General features: G+C 39.5%; 1 protein-coding gene across 7 annotated transcripts in view; it reads right to left on the minus strand.

Annotated features, from left to right (window-relative positions):
- RUNX1T1 (RUNX1 translocation partner 1) overlaps window positions 1–17716 on the minus strand; it is a 110082-nt gene that overhangs the window by 5000 nt on the left and 87366 nt on the right. For all 7 annotated transcript variants that reach the window (XM_021387794.1, XM_021387793.1, XM_021387796.1 and 4 more), the window contains 2 exons: window positions 12902–12970; window positions 6760–6950 (listed from right to left, as the gene is read on the minus strand). In XM_021387794.1, the coding sequence (XP_021243469.1) occupies window positions 6760–6950; window positions 12902–12970 (260 nt within the window). The remainder of the gene's footprint in view (window positions 1–6759; window positions 6951–12901; window positions 12971–17716) is intronic.

The following is a 17716-nucleotide window of genomic DNA, read 5'->3' on the forward strand; positions in this document are numbered from 1 at the left end:
GGTATGTGATTTTGTCCACTGAATATATTATTTATAATTTAACAGGTCATTACGTCTTCAATGTAACTGTGGGAATAAAAGCACATAAAATGCAAGAATTTCAAAATAAATTTTATAGCTCACATTTATGCAAAAATACCCTGCATTTAAGAATTACTATGGTGTAAATTAACATAAGCAGGCACATGTGCCACAGGGAGTTGGTACAATAGCATCTGGATTTGGCACGCAGCACTCCCAGTCCTACCAAATCCTCACCACTGTGACCAGTGGGTGCACAGTCCTTGGTATAACCAGCAAAAAATGGCACTAGAGACAGAACTCAGTAACCATAAGCTCTGGCAATGACGCTTCCTGTTCACATTGCTGATGGAAAGCTTCAGAATCCACATTCTATCGAATAAAAAATCAAGCTCAAGATGGTTACTGTTCTGACGTGCTTCATGGATCACTTCTCACACATTCCCAAGTTAATCATCCAGACATTGTGGACAGAGCATGAGCTCACTGTGAGACTGACCATGCTCAAAGCATCGTCCCTCCTGGGAAGCTCAAGAGTTCCGTATAAAGCTAAGCAGGTATTTCTCTATCAGCCAAATGGAGGCTGAACTGCGTGGACAGCATCTCAGATAACAGGAGACAACAATGTCAAGTTGGTGATAAGGTGGCAATTACCATACAGAAGGTATGGATACTATATGAGGATATGACTGCGGACTGCATGACACCTGAGTTAAGACTCTCTGCCTCCCAGCACTGACAAGCCTCTGCCTGGAGTACCATCTATGCTGGGATGATGTACTTCAAATACAGAAAATGAAATAAGGCAAATAAGATACAAAGAAAGGATGCGAGAATAATCAAGAGATTGGACAAACACAAGCTTTGAGAAAAGACCGAACAAACGGAGACTGTTAAACTCAAATAGAGATGGCAGCCTGAGAGGTGACAGCAGCATCCAAACATCTCAGAGGCTACTGCAGTGAGACAGGCAAAAACCATGAATTAACAGGAAAAAATATTGAGGTGAAACAGCTGTAGGAAAAATTGGAAAGAGATGTTATGAAAAATCTTTTTAAAGATCAGAATAAATTGCCTAGAGGCACTGGAGAATCTCCATCACTGTAACACAGGCAAAGCAAATATATTGCAGGAATATCACAGCTAGAGCTGATCATGTACCGGGAAACAGTGTAGGGGATGTCCCAGAGCCTCTCCTGGTCTATTTTCTGTCTTCAGGGGGGCACCTACTATACAGCACTTCCAGCCTGCGCTTTACAGAGTTCCAGATGTAGCTAAAACTATGAGCAGGACTGGATTACAGTTTTACTCTGCATTGATTTTCCTGTGAAAGAGTGAGGTTATACAAAAGGCAAGATTCTCAGACTACATAATTCAATTTAACCTCACTACCTTGAAAATGCATTAATTCAATGAAATTAGGTAAATTACAACAGATGGGAATCTCACTCCGAATCTATGCCACTGATCATATTTCATCCTCTTCTTTCAACTGACAAGGAACATCAGTCTTAGGTCAAAGCCTTATCTTAGGTCAGACTCTTAATTCGCATCCACTTAAGCTTCCATCTTTAAACAGCAGAACTCAGAAACTTCTGTTTGCCATCATGAAAATTCTCAAAACAAAAGGTCTCCATTTCTGTGGTCTCCAGTACCAGGACACATATTTCTCAATAACTTTGCCCATCCCATCACTTTCATCTCTGAAATATTTAATCACAATTGAGTGTTTGCTTTCCTCTGACACCTCCAGCTGAGACTTGGTGTAAGTTGGCTTGAAGAGGAAAAAAAAAAAAAAAAAAAAAAATGTATCTTGACATGTCAAAGAGACGATGAACTCTGAAAGGCCTTAATACAGTACCAAGCATTGCTATATTATCTCTGATGAATTTCCCCAGTTTACCAGGAGAAGAAGCATGGCTGGTTATAAAAAACATGCGTTTTTTACAAGTTTGTAATCATCACTAACCCCATGGCCCCACTCCAAAAACAAAAACAAAAACAAAACAAAAAGCCAACCACAACTACAAAGAAGTTGTTTTTGAAAATTCTATCGAAGACCCACTAGAAGGAAAAGGAAAAAAACATTGGTTCTTTGGAAATTCCCACAGTGCTTCCAAATGCAGTACTTCTCACAAAGATTCAAGTTGTTAGATGTTTCTAATAAAGTTACACCTATCAGCGAACACTCAAGGCCAAGCCACTGTTTACTGTCTGAGGTATACCTGTGTTCATACAAGCTAGCATAGAGAAGCTACATCCTGACAACAGAAGTGCAGAAAATCATACCGAAGAGACGTGCAAGCTGGCTGGGCAGGCTTAACTTAGCAGCCTGGGGCTCTGCCAGTGTTCACGTCACAAACTGTCTGATCCTGTGCTGAACACATGGCTCTGGTGCCTCGGTACCACCCACCACCGCAGAGGACAAAGTGCTGCTTTCTAAGAGTTGTCCAGCCAAAAGGAGATTAAACATTAGCTGACATGTACAAATTCAACACCAGCCTAACAAACTGGGCTCGCCTGCATCACAGCACCTGATGCTCAGAGTCAGGTTTGCTGGCACAGTCCTGGTCTCAGTGGATTGGTCAGCGCAGATTGAGCCCAGCTGCTTTCAAAATGTCAGGTAAGTGTGATGTTCACATACAACATAAGCTGCTGCAATATAAACAAGCCTTAACAATACACGTCTCTTAAAAGCAGTGTTGGACCAGTTACATACTGTTTTATCTGATCAGATGTCAGCATCTGCTTTCAGGAGAGAACCGAAACATTTGTGCTCCTTCACTGTCCCCAGCCCCCACCCTGCTAAAAGTGAGGAAGAACACTGTCAGATTTTTGCAGTGGCATTTTATACCAGAGCAGAAAGACAGATGTTTTAATTCCCCCCCNCCCCCCCCCCCCCACAATCTGGGCAGTCAGACTCTTTGCTAAGCTGCTCACCCTTACCATTAAAATTGATTTGCACAACAGCACGTTGCAGCCAAAGCAAGTACGGCAGTCATTAAAGAGTAGGCTGCTCACACATGTTTCTGTACTTATCCAAGTCAACTTCTGATGAATGGGTCATCTTTTGTCAAGCAACTGTAAGGAACTGGTAAAGAAATAATTTGCGGTTCAGGAATGATCATGCTGACAGGTAGGGCTTCTCTTGTCCTTTTGCTTTCTGACTGCAGTGTGCTCTGCTCACTGGTCTTCAACCAATCTCATTGTGATAACAGAAAATAATGACGATGTCCTTGTCAGTCACAAAAGCCTATCCTGAGAAAATCTTGGAAAATCTTGAAAAAGTAAACGCGCAGATACTGACACCAGTTAAACCATATTGAACTCTAACATAAGCAAAAGACAATCATTCAGAAAGGAACACTCCATAATTACTCCATAATGTGGCGATGCTCAACATATTGCAGAGTGCTTCTTAAAATTCAAGATGCTCCCCAAATTATCCTCCCCTTATTTGTCCTCTCACTGCCCTCAGTGCCCTTTACATAGCTCTGGTCTGCTCAATTCATCAACGTCACTGTTCTCTTGCAGTCGTGGAGGCCACTTTTTCATGTTTCAAATACATACACACATACTTCTCTGTGTGAGATCTCTGAAAGCCCTTGGGTGAGGACACTACATATTACCTTAACATGGCAATCATCCAAAAAATCTAGAGTCTTAGTCCTAGATATGGCTTCAGGCTCTAGAGAAGACAGCAGCAGAAATCATGCTACCAAGTCCTCAGAGCAGAGCAGCTCCAGGAAGCCTCAGCTAGGTCCAGGTTGCATTTTACTAAATAACAAATGAAGCTGTAAGGGCTTGTGAACAGACAGGGAGTGGCTGTAGCAGATGAAATTTATATCAGAAACATTAGAAATGTGGTGCCAAATTCCCATCTCCTTCCATAGTTTCCACAGCCAAAATAACAAATAACACCCATGGGAGCAATACGCTGCCAGGAACTGCATGGTGGTTATATAGCAGCCTATACTGAGCTCTCTTGTTGACTTTGCTGTAATATCCCAGCAAGGATAAGAAATGAGGAGTGATGCTTTGTCTTCCAATATGCTCAGTAGCTGCTGCTTCAGCACCCTCGTATCTAAAACCAGAGATAGCCCTTGAAATACATACTTACAGTGTACTGCTGAAGGTTGTAAAGTGTTGTAAATAGAAAACTTTATGGAGACTTCCAACCTAGACAAATGAGGAGGGATATTCACAGAGAGATGGAAAGATAATGAACAGCAAAGCAAACGTGAAGTTTTACTCCTCAGCCTCAGTGAATACAAGGTCTCATCTCCAAAGGAACAATTCTCAAACACTGGCAGAACAATCTCCTGTCCTCAAAGATGAAGGAAAAGGCTGGTCCATTTTCACACGTGTTATCCAAAAAAAAAAAAAAAAAGTCAGCCAAAGGTAACAGGTAGTTGAGGGAAGCAGTGCCCCAAGTGGGTGGAGTTTGGCATAACTGGAAGCTGGAAAGGGATGAATAAAAACTGACCAGGCACATCTAGCTCTTAGCTGCCAAGTAAGTACTGCTGTCATCTGCCTTAAAATTAACCAAGCGTCTGTAAACACATACCGAGGTCTATTAAAAATTGCATTTGACATCTCAAAACAGCCATACTGATGTGCCGCTCATGACCACAGGGGTGAAAGCTGCAGGACGAGGCCACTAGACCTCATTTGAAATAGGCACTAACTATGTAGTTTGGTCTAGGTCCAGAAGGCTTTTATCTACCCTGAATACAAACAGCTCTGAGAACATCTGTAACCCTCTGAGCCACATTTCATTAGAATGAAATTATAAGAATTATTTGCCCTTTTTTTAAGTTCTAGTTTCAGGAAGTGAACAACCTCATAAGCAATTCTTGCTTATGTAAAGACGTCTGTTGTCATACAGCTTTCTCCAGAGGTGCGACTGCTCAGGAGCGAATTACAGCACACAAACTCCCCAGCCTGGGTGTGCGTTTCCTTGTGGGAGAATGGGCTCTACGTACTGGCACATAAGGTCTTCATCTGTCTTGCCTACGCTACATCAGTTCACTAAACAGATTTAATTTGCAATTTCCTCTTAGGCATTTACCTTTGGAATCTTGGTTTTGATAATGGGAATCTCTTGTATACATACACACGTAAAATGACAGGTCTTCAATGATGCTAAGTCAGACAAATGCCCTTTCAATGAGCACAACATAGGGAAAACGTCCTTGAATATCTTAGATACAAAACGCCAATAAATTGAATTTATGTCTCATTTAATCTGCAATGGAACAGTTAGTGCTTAAAGCGTACATACGCTTCTCCTGGTCCCTTTCTTCCTCACAAACTTTCAGATGCTGAAAATCAATTCCTTTTGTCTCCTTGTTATTCATCTGCTATACATTAAGGAGAAACTTTGGGCATTCAGTGATCCCACAATGGTCTTTCATCTCCAGAGAAGCCTGGTATGAATTAAAATCTTACGCTCCCACAAATTATGGATGCATACTGCAGTATGCCACTGGCTTATCTGCTCATGACTTTGCCAGTTCTCTCAGCATGCTGCAGCTACCTCATCTGCATCTTTCAACTTAAGTGACTCTTCTACAGTGCTGTCCATGCAGTCCAGGAAAAGCGCTTTGACAGCACATTTATACATATTCCCACACAAAGGGTACTGCTATCTATTCTTTTTTCCAATTGTAGTTTTCCTACAGCCAAGATCTTAGTACAAGAACAATAAACAGTTAACAAAAGTAACATTCTTTCATTTGAAGATTGTATAGAAATAACTTTTTACTGACGTAATTTCTGTCATGTCTATTTTTAAGGTCAGTTCAAACTTAGGACATTATTTATTGTCTGCAGTAGTTGTGAAATTCTGCGGTACTGGTAAAACACACCCTGGTCTTTTGCTCCCAGCTTCCTGCTATTGGTGCTGCTGTGTGCCCAATCCTAGGCTCTCTACATCCTGCAGACAAATTAACACAGTCAAATTAAGGAAACACTTGTAAATCCACATTCACATGCTGTCCTACAGGAACCATCATCTTTTGCAAATAGCTTCTGTACCCATCGCCCTCCTCCGACAAGCTTTTAACTACCTTGGCTTTACAATCACCTTGCTCTAACCTCTTAAATTACTATTTCTTTGTTTAAATTAGATTGAAGTGTGAAACATTTTCCACCAAACAATCTTGTTATCTACTCCGTATCAGCACTTTAAAGAGCTTTAAAATAAAGGTAGTGAAAAGCTAAATTAGAAGAGAAAGGTGCATTATATCTAACACTGACCATTGGTTAAAAGGTGACACTGCATCTCAAGTCCACGAGCTATTTTGGGCTGACATTACCAAGAAAATTCGGATTTCAGCATATGCCTGTAATACATGCCCAGCAAATAATTAAGAGTGGGCACTAAATTCTGATGCCACATGAATTGCCTGTGCCAGTTGTATTAGAGCTAGCTCAAATACACCTAAGGCTTGCAGACACGTCATCCTGTTTCCTGCTCCAGGTTACTGTACAGATCCTATTTTCCACTGGTATCACAATGGTTTGCAATCCTTTGAACTCGAAGACATTAAAATACTTGAGAAAACGGAAGACAAAGACATATTCTCTGCCTTCCCAAAGAGCAGCTGTTACTAATTTTTCATCAGAGGAGGCAAAGCTGGTTCAAGCCCTGACAAAAGCAACCTCCTAGCACGGGGCTGCTAGCTGGCAAAAGCATTTAGAGAGAGGTGGCTGTCCAGCAAAGACCTTACTTACCTCGCTTGAATCTTCCTGCTGATTGATAACAGCTAGTGCATCCTCTGCAGCCTGGCGCTTGGCTTCAGCAACGGTGCGCTCCATCTTGGCTCTCTCGGAAGTGATCATGTCATGAGCTTTCCGCTCGGCCTCTGACACTGCCTTCTGCAACTCTGCCATTGCCTGACGTTTTACTTCATTGACAGCTTCCTCTGCAAATGAGGGAAGAAATCCTCGTCAGCACAGAATGTTTGGCACAGGGCTATGCAGGACTAAATCATGGGATGCAGCAGCTAGTCTGCTCTATTGTGTCCTTGTGTTGAGTAGGATGAAGGTGAACCTGGCTCCTTACAACTCTTCAAGAGTAACCAGATGCTTTACTTCCCCAGCATTAAAGCTTTCACAAGTCTCTAAAACTCATGGTGATTCTTGATATTTTTATTCATGGTTAATATTTCTTTAGGTACAGACTTTCCAGGTCTCTGGGGCATTATTTTTGTAATCTTCTGGAACATTTTATTCAGAAAACTGAATCACAGAATGGCTTGGGTTGGAAGGGACCTCAAGGATCATAAAGTTCCAACCCCCCTACCACAGGCAGGGTTGCCAGGCAAAACTGTTTTGCAGTACACCAGATCTATGAATATGCTTGGCAAGAATTATTACAAAAGAAATAATATGACATTTTCAGAATTGTATCATTTAGCTCTGGAAATTAAGGTAGGATTTAGTCATTAACAATTTTTTCTTCATTTAAAGAATAAATACATGAAATACCCAAGAGTTTATTAGAAAATGTTAAATTCTTGGTTTAATATATTTTTCCCGGACATGTACTTTTACAAGCCAAAATTAAAATTTGTTTACTAACAGTCTTTTGACCTATTGATCTCCTCTGCACACCAACATTTGCACTGTGAAGACCACTTCCTGATGCCGCTGAGCCCTGAGCACCCCAAAGCCACCACGACTCCAGTGCACAATTAACCCTGAGCAGGGACAGACTGCTTCATTACATCCAAAGCTTAATGTTTTTGTAAAATAACTAAGTCACCATGAGCTGTTTCTTCAGTATCTACTAGTGTCATATCTTTTATTCCAGAAAACATGCATTGTCACAAATTAATTATTTGGATTTTGATGAAGGAAGAGTGCAAAGATTTTACTAATGAACAGTCTTTTAATTGACAACTAAAACAAGTAATTTCTTTTTTTTTTCTAATTAACTGCTCTAATTAACAAGGAAACCATCCTCCTCCTGAATTAGTTTATCTAATTTTCATCTTTATTCAAAGCAAAATGACAATGATTAATTGAAAATTTAATAAGCAGTAATTATTAACTTGGCAAACCTAGTACCAATTAACACTCTATTAAAACTAATTATGACATGTTTCATTCAAGTGTTTGCACTTAATTGTTTCATCCACTTAAAAACCACCTTAATTAAATGTTCTGTTTAATTAAAAACATAGATTTCTAATAAAAATGTTTTACTGTAGATTAAAATTTAAGTACTACAACTGTGTTATGGGTTTGACTTGAGGGCCGTATCACATGTATTTGGGTGCTCACACATGTACATACACCTAACTCTTACATATAGTTACTAAGTCAGTAGCTGTCCTGAGTTTTGATGTCTCCTACCTCTCTGCATTTGTTATTTCAAAAAAGCCACAAGATGAAGTTTCCATTTTCAATAATAACACAAAGTACAATCGCAATAGAGACTTATTTTCAAGCCACATACCCGCTAAAATTGAATTAATTAAAATGAAAGAAGCATTCTATTATTTGGTGTGTGTATGACAGTGAGATATGTGTCAACTGATTTTTTGGGGTGGGGAGGGGGAGATTAAGAGATAAAACTTATGCCTTTATTTTTATGAGGCTGAAAATATGCCCTTATATTACCCTACCATAAATGTTGTTTAGGGGAAAGCCTCAGGAGAGGAAAAAATCATATCCTTCAACCACACAGCCAAGGCTTAATTTACTTTGAATATTCAAGGTGAATTAAAATTCTATCTAAGTGGCAATACAGGACAATAATTTTTGCTTACGATCAAAGCTGCAGCTAGACTAATTGTATATGCAAATCAGGCAATTTATATTTAAATTATGCATTCCTATTCTAGTCCCACAGGCACACACAGATCAGCAAAGGGAATTGGTAGGACATTTGCAAGGTGCTTGAATATTTATTACCAACTGCAAACATTCACTGATCGTGAGAAAAGAAATATACACAGGCAAACATACAGATGCAATTTTATTACCATTTTCATAAAAATGAGGCAACTTAAATACAGACGTTTTGCATCTATGAACTGCAGTTATTAACAAAGTAAATTTCTTTGAGAAAATCTGTATTCTTGCTGCTATTTACTATGGAAGAGAGATTAGCTTTGTATGGCATGATGCACTTTCATTATATCATATAAGCTTAGTCTTACAATGAGATGTTTGCAGTGCTTAGAAATGCTAACAAATGCAGTTTGAACAACTGGTTTAAACCGGAAGCAGAGTACCCCAACATTTTACAAAGACTTCTTATGTTATAGTTTTTAATCCCACCCAGCTACTTTTCTTCAGTCCAGATACAGAAATTGAACCTTATATTCTTATTTCTTTTGCAATGCTTCTGAGCGTATGAAGTATTTATGAGCCCATATCCCAAAGGAAAAGGAATTATACTTTATGCTATAGTACAAACTATGGATTGGTATTTCCATTACTTTTGACAGCAGAATTTGTGTAACGAAATACCTAAAGGTGAAAGCAAAGAGTTAAAGCCCAGTGCTTTTTGGTCACATCATGTCAATGTAAATAGACAAAACTTCCCATCACCGATTTTCTCACATCTCCTTAAAATAAATGCTTCCAGTACCTACAGATATTTCACAGGCATAGAACACAGGCTTCATAGTTTCAGGTAAGGACAATAGTGAGACTGACCCTTGACAATAGTGAGAGAGAAGACCAAGAATTAAAGCTTCACAGAATACTGCCGCTTTTCCAGAGAAAGGAAGAGTGATTAGATTCTAATACCAGAAAACACGAATCAATACATTTTTAAATCAAATATCTAAGATGCAATTATGTGCATCTTCCATTTTCTAGGTTGACCTAAGCAGCCTTGGTATAATTTCTCTTGATATCTTCGAAATGCAAGTGAAATCTTTCACTTTGAATAGCACTACCTTATAAAAGAAGCTCCAGTGAGCCAACAGATTATGTGGAATAGATTTATTCAACATGATCGGAGGTCCTAGAAGTTGACTCAGGAGAAGTACTCAAGTCATCATTCACTGCTGCATCTAACTCTATGTGACTCACCAGTCAGCTCCCAGTCACCTCCCTCGTATCATGGGCACACTAGGTCCACATGATCAGAAAAGGGAAGGTGACAGGCAGGGAGCAGGGATGAGGTACTGTGTCAACCATGACATCTGCATCATCTTCTCAAGGTGACCGGGGTAAAGAAGGCCACTGGGAGTTGGTATCATGAGTTCTCTCTCCTTCAGATCACAAAATGTGTGATTTCTTTCTCAGGAATACCCTAGAAAATGTTATTGTCTTTGTATAGAATCACAGAATCATAGAATGATGAGAGAGCATGGTCATTCCACTCCTGTTTGGTAATTCCAGCACTTCCCTGTGGACTGTGATGAGCAGTAGGTCTTTCTGTGTGATGGTGGATGGCTGGAAGACAGTCTCCTCATCACACTGAAAGAAGCTAAGACAGCAACCTACAAAAAGTCTGGGATTGCCTCAGTATCTGATAAAGAGAAGCTCTTCCAGAGAGCAAATCATCCAACCTATGATCTGACTGATCCTCTTTACATGCCTGCCTTACTCTTGACTACTAAGGGTGCTGAGAACTAGGCTTGGACTCTTCATCTGAATAACTATTATTCAATAACATTAATCAGGACACTGATGACTTCCCTTTCTACTGATGAAACTGAACTGGGTTCACATGGCTTTATTTGACAAGGTGTTATATACTACAAACTTGTTCCAGCAATCACAAAAGTACATGCTTCACTTAGTATATTTAATGAATTGCAATCTCCAAAAGTTTAAAGTGAATCCATTTTTCACAAGATTTGCTGGTTCAGATGATTTTGAGGTTGCTTATTAACCAAATTCTTTCAGTTCAATGGATTCAGCTTCCCAGTCAAACATTTACAATAAACTCAGCTGTCTATGCTTTGGCCCTTATGGTCGTTTGAGACACCAAGATATCCACACTGAACTAGCAGAAATGACTTGTGAGAAATTTGTGGACTTCTAAACCGGCAGTAGCAGCTATGCCAGGAAACTGTACAGCACCTCACATGGCACTAGACACACAGCCTACAGACCTGAATTGCACTTTCACTTCCTTGAACTGATTCTGAACCTTTGGAGACCTCCAACTTTAAGTACATCCTGCTAAAAATGAAGGCCAATTATTTACTGAAAGCGGTATGCTTTCAGATATGTTACTAATAGCTATATGCACCCTATAGCAGGTCAGACTTCTTTTATTCTCCAGTTCACAGACATACTTATTAAAGGGAATCTGACTGAAAGCCACAACAGCATGAAAAGTGTCCAGAAATGGGACCAAAGAACAAAACTTTGTTTCAAAATAACTGATGACACAAATGTTCACAAGATGACACGTCACAGCTCCTTTACACTAATATCTCTGGATAAACACAACATGAATGCACATCCAATTTTATGTGTCGGGCCAAAAGCTTCCATTAAACTTGCATTACTAGCTTGTAAAGAAATTTCTTCTATTGTACTACAAGTAGGAGTCATAAATAACCTGCAACGCTAAGCAACATTAAAACCCAGCTATTACAAGAAAAAAACAAATTCCTGGAATTCCAATGAATAATGCTTCTCCACAAGGATTCCTGGAACTGCATATTTTTTTCTTATTTTTCAGTTAAGATGTTAACATAAACATGGCAAAACAAACCATGAAAAATATTTTGGGGCATAAAACAGCATAAAGTTACAAAGCTACATAATCCTTGGACAAAAGAAAAAGTTGTGAATGCTTTGTTATTTTTCACAGAAACTGCAATGGTTCCAAAAATACTAATTAACATACTGACAAATGTTAACTGTTAATGATGAATACACATTATATTAACAACACAACCTCTTGTCTGATGCAACAATATGCCTGCAAAACATTCGTATATGCATGTACTGTATCATGTCTAAAATACACCGAGCAATTACAGGATGTTTGATCAGAAAGTATTGGAACTGCTATGTATTTGCATTTATTTAATCACTAACTGCTGCTCAGAAAGCTGCGATACATGGTTGTACAGGTGTTCAAAAGCTATCTTTGTCAACGTGTGTGCGTGTGTGTGTAAGCATATGCGAGAGGAGAAGTTCAACTACCGAGTTCAGGTTCAACTAACTCCTGACCCCACTGAAAACAAGGATGCTCTGATAGTGATGGTGAGAGAGCAAAGGTTTCTCTCCAGCACCCCAGCAGGATCCTTTCTAGGAGTCTCCTGCGCTCAGGCAAAATGTCTAAGTGCTGAAGCAAACTCTGCACAACCACATCTGCCCATGGTGCTTTCGACCTCGGGGAAGACATGAATGTCCACATAACTACTGGGAGCAGTTATGAAGACAATCTTTCTTGCTTCTTTGAACACTTACCAAGAGTGTGAGTCCAGACTCCAGTTAGGCCTGATGGTCACAAAATCTTACTAAAAGAACAGCTACACTGCATATCTGAAGGTTTAACAGGAATCTTAGCATTGGGAAGCTCCTTTGGGAATATACTCCTTTGGGAATTCTTATGTTAAATAGGTAAGAACCTTAAAAATTGGGGGGGGGGGGGAATCACAAAAAACTTTTTTTTGACATGCTGAAACTTTAGCACATCAAGTTTTAGCCTGAAACTCTTGAAAATAGGAGTCCATGATGGAAGCACCAAGAGTCCAAAACTACAGCAGCAGATGCTTCCATTATGAAGATTATTTCATGTTATGATCAGTTCTAGTTTAAGATTATTAAATACAATTTCTTCTTGTTACTAGTAAGTCCTTTCTTTTTTTTCATTCCTCACATCAGTGTGTTAACAACTGCACACAGCTGCCAGAATACCAAGCTCATGTTTTTAAACAGTTCTTACCAGCTTTCTTCCAGATCTCCTCTGGCACGTATCCAGATGCAGGCCTGTGAAGGAATTCCCGATGCGATTCTGCAGGAGGAGAGCGGGGAGGAGGGAAAAAGAAAGAGCATGGTAAGCAACACATGGGAATCGAACCGGACTCTGAGAAATACCTTCTCCCATTCCATATTGCTCAGGGAAAATCGCATCAGTTTTTCTTTATGCAGAACAAGCAGGACACTGCAACAGTCAGTCAGGAATGCCACACAAACTGGATTGATGTTCAGGGCTCTGATGTCTCATCTTAAGCCAAGCTGAGGCTTGCTGGGTTTATTTCTATCCTACAGTTTCAAGTCATCCCACTATGACAGTTTCCATGCTTTTAAAGCTGGCTTTGAGAGGCTGACTGAGAGGTGACATGCTTCATCCTTTGTAATTACGCTTAGAAAAGAAAGAAGAAAGTGTGAGCAGCCTGCACTTGGCACTTCTGCTCTGCACACACAGGCCAGCTGCTGACGGCCAAGATAAAAGGTGAGAGATGTCAATCCTGCCGTCAATGAGCGGTCCACAGAGAAAGGAGGGGTGTTTCTGTACGCTCAGAGCTATGCTTTCCTGCCTCTGACCCGTGTGGGCAACCGCAGCCGCACAAGTTTGGAAAACAGAGGCTTTAATTTAAGGTTAAGCTCCCACATGCATACACCAAGCAGCCTCACGGGACACGGAACTCACCCACGTATTTCCGTCACATTTTGACAGCTCTTGCCCCCCTCCCCTCTTTTTTCCAAGGCTTTACCTCTGCGCCTGAGCCTAAGAACTCTGAAATCAGCAAGATCCTGTCCACACCGACTTCAAAGCCACAAGATCAGACAAGGCAGAAAAAAACTCACTTTAGCCCCAAATTCAGCACACAGATCCGCAGCAGATGAAAGATGCCCTTTACAAATACAGTTTCAAATATAATTTTTAAAATGATCAACTGCATTTTGAAGTAACGCAGGACAAATGTTTCTAAAAATACTTATATTTACAACTCATACTATTGCCTGCATGATAGAAATCAATTGTCATAATAAAATAACTTTTTTACACCAGAAAGTTTTCACATCTTTTAAGAGATATCGCTAGAAATCAAGCATCCATTTTAATGTCTGAGTTTGAATTGGGACAAACAATGCACACGCAATTATTTTAATTTTTCCTGAACATATTCATTTTTGCATATTAAATTTATTATAAGATATCTTGTCAAGAAGTAGTCCATTGGTGACAAGGGCTGAACCATTTGGTTTAGCAAATTGGTTTTTAGATGCCTTTATATAGGCGTGCAATACTGTTTATATACAGTAGGCTACAGAAACTTGAAAAAACACATTTAGAGGCTGATGTTTGATCCTGCGGCTGGCTACCAGAGATGGGAGTGTCGGGGCAGGTTCAGCATGCAGGCAGCGGGGAATCCTGCTCCCTGCCTGCTGCTCCACAGACACAGTTCCCAGCACAGGAATCTGCAGACACTGACTGGGCAGACTGCAGCTTCCCATCTGACAGGCAGCTGAGCGGATTTCCCCAGCTCTTCTGTTTATTGCTAAAAATGAATTTTTATGGGCAGAATTTCACACCTCTCAAACATAAAACGATGGGGGTGTGTACATAAAGTTGTGTGCAAGAACAGCTATGTATGTATGTTGGTTTAATTGACGTGGTAGAGGACATCAGTCCCAATGCTGGAAATGTGCAAATTATTGGTATCAGTTGGCCCATATGATACTTGAGACTACAAATACAGTTGTGTACACTTCTCCCATCCCTTGGAGGTTTTAAGGCTTATGGGAACAGTGCCAGTTCGGCTGGGGACAGAGTGGGCAGCAGAAAGCTCAGGAAAACTGAAGGTGAAAAAATAAAAACATTCTTATTTGCTTTCCTGCAATAACCACAAGACACAGCCAGAGTCCAAATGTGGTAGAACAAGAGGTTGTTGCATCCATCTCAGGTATTTTGTGCTGAATTTTCCTGTCTGTGACTTAAGGTACTATCCATTGCAGGGGAATCACAGCCCTGATTTAAGCCCTCTACCATGGTGCTCAAGTATTAAAAATGAAGAGATGTGGAGCTGATTTTTCACTACACATGACTTTCCCAAAATGGAAACCAATGACATAAATGACCAGATTGCCAGCTAATTGTTAAAATTTCCAAAACATAAACATCAGTCAAGCTCTTATTCCAACCACAAATTATTTACATGAGGAATGAGATCCTCTGCAAGAATTAAATCAAGAGCTTGTGAGAGGCTTTCCCATCATTTGGAATGGCACACAAGAAAAGACAAGAAGCACTTATGAAGATAATAAAACACATATTTTCCAAGTAAGAAAAATATTATTAACATGACTATTGTTTAGTCAGTGGTGATGAATCCATGAAAACAATTTTCTTTTGGGGGCAAAACTATAGGATGTGACCAGAGGATGTAAGTTTTATATAATTATTATTTTTTAAGCTCAGGTGTGCTTCAGGTTAAGAAACACAGAACTTACTCAGTTAAAAAAAAAAAAAAAGTCTTACCAGATTTGGAAGTCTAGCAAATTCCAAACAAAAATAACACAATTGAGCACAGTCACTAAAACACTGAATGTAAAGCAGACTGAAAAAAGCCATAATAATGATGAAGAATGCATTGTATTAGTTGACTGACTGCAGCAGTCAGAAGTCAAAGAAAATCCTGCTTGCAAGGAAACAGAATGAAATCCAGAAAAATTAGCAATAAACTGAAGCAAGAAGGCAGATCATATAGAGAAGAATTTCTGTGCCAGACATAGGAAAGATTTGTTAATGGTTAAAGTGCAATAACATTACTACACAGAATGAAATAAGAAGGATGGGCAACAGTGAATTTACTTGAAATAAGAAGGATGGACAACAGTGAATTTACTTGAAACTCATCAAGACACTGTTTGAGAGCACTCACTGATTATCAGTCTGGTTCTTACTGGATCACATGAAAAAGCCCAGTACAGAACATAAAAAGCACATACAAGTAAGCATAGTCAGTACTTGCCTACTAAGAGCTTAAATGAATTAAGATAGGAGACCTTGAAATCTAAAGTGATTTTGGAATTTTTTTATTTTCATGTCAAATATACCTTTCAGGAAAAAAAGTTGCTGTACTGGCACATAAGAATAAGGATGAAGACAAGATGCAAAATTTTCTCTCCGTTTCAGCCCTCATATTCTGTTGCACAGTAGTCAAGGACATATCTTGTAAAATATTTGTAGTTTACTCTGGATTTTTCAAAAGAAGGAAAACATTCACACACACACAAATCCTAGTCAAGTATGGTGCCCGATTCCATACAGGCCCTGGGGCATGAATTCCAAGAGTGTTATGCCCACATGAATCATCAGCTATGAAGTGACTGACCATGTTTCTGGCCTTCAGCAAGTAGGATTTCCTGTAGGCCACTTATTTTTGGTGGTTTTAAGACAAAAAAAAATTGGCACCACATGTAGTGAAAGAGGGAGATGTGACGAGTTTTAAGAGCAGAAATAAATATAGGACTGGGAAGCAGAAGAAAAGATAGAACCAAATAAAGGAGATGAACTTTCACATTGTAAGAACCAAATCCGGGAAAACAGAATAGGCATACTTAAAAGGAAAATATGTGTTCCAAAAATCTAATCCATTTTTGGAAAGATGGAAGAGAAGGTGAGTTGGAAATGTAAAGTAATGCAAGTTTTTGTCACTAGACAATGACATCTAGGCTTGTAATCACAAAATAATAATAAGTGGAGATGAACAGCTGATCATTTGAGAACCTTTTAAGTCAGAAACACAGACTGCTTAATACATGAAAAATATAGAGATTTATATGTATTTATATGCATTATATATGCAAGTTTTACTTCATTCTACCCTACAATAAATATAGCACAGTTGGTGGGACACAGGCAACAAAGAAAAAACTCTTCAGAGCAATAAATATTAAATATTCACTGCCTTTTAAGAATCAGGCTCAGAAGGTATGGGTATAAGTTTGAAGAAGTGTAATACTAAGTGAGATGACTTGCTAACTTTGTTGGAGGACACGAGTTTCACATTTGTGTACATCTTTCCTTCTCTGCCCTCTAATACATTTTTGTGGCTACTGCAACACTCCTTAAACTCTCATGAAATTACATTAAAAATATAGCTGTGTTCTCATTTTAAAAGACTAAGACAATGAAAACGGCACCAGTAGTGCATTGCTGTATCATCCCCTCCTCTATCCTCAAACCAAGACACAATTTCTAGCTACTAGCAGCAACAGATACTTTCCTCTTCCATGCCACCTGTGAGTTGTTTTGCAGAGCACAACAATGACAAGGGCGGTATAAGGAACAGACAAAAGCTACCCTAGTCCCAAAGCAGTCAGAACCAAACACTGAGAATACAAATGCTGCTGTTTCTGTGGCCGCATCCTTACCCAGCAGCCTGCAATTCACTGCCACAGTCTCGCCCAAACCTCCTGTGCAGCTCGTGGATTAAGAGCAGTATTTAATAACATCAGTGACTGGTATTACAGAGGCTTTATATTCTAGAATTACAAGTCATAAATGTTACTGTGATATTGACAGCATCGCCGTTAGCTCATATTGAGAATATCATGCATATCGCAGCAATGCTGATTATCTGCAAATGGCAAAGGAAAGATTTTGTAACTGCGGCACGAACAGACAAATATCAGCAGGAGTGCCCCAGCTAACACTGGAAGTACCTGGGTAAGCAACATTTGATAAAATATAAACAAACTCTGAAAGGATTAACCATTAAAAATGTATTAAGAAATGGCTAACCTATGT

This window comes from Numida meleagris, chromosome 2 (assembly GCF_002078875.1).
Source record: "Numida meleagris isolate 19003 breed g44 Domestic line chromosome 2, NumMel1.0, whole genome shotgun sequence".
Taxonomy (NCBI): domain Eukaryota; kingdom Metazoa; phylum Chordata; class Aves; order Galliformes; family Numididae; genus Numida; species Numida meleagris.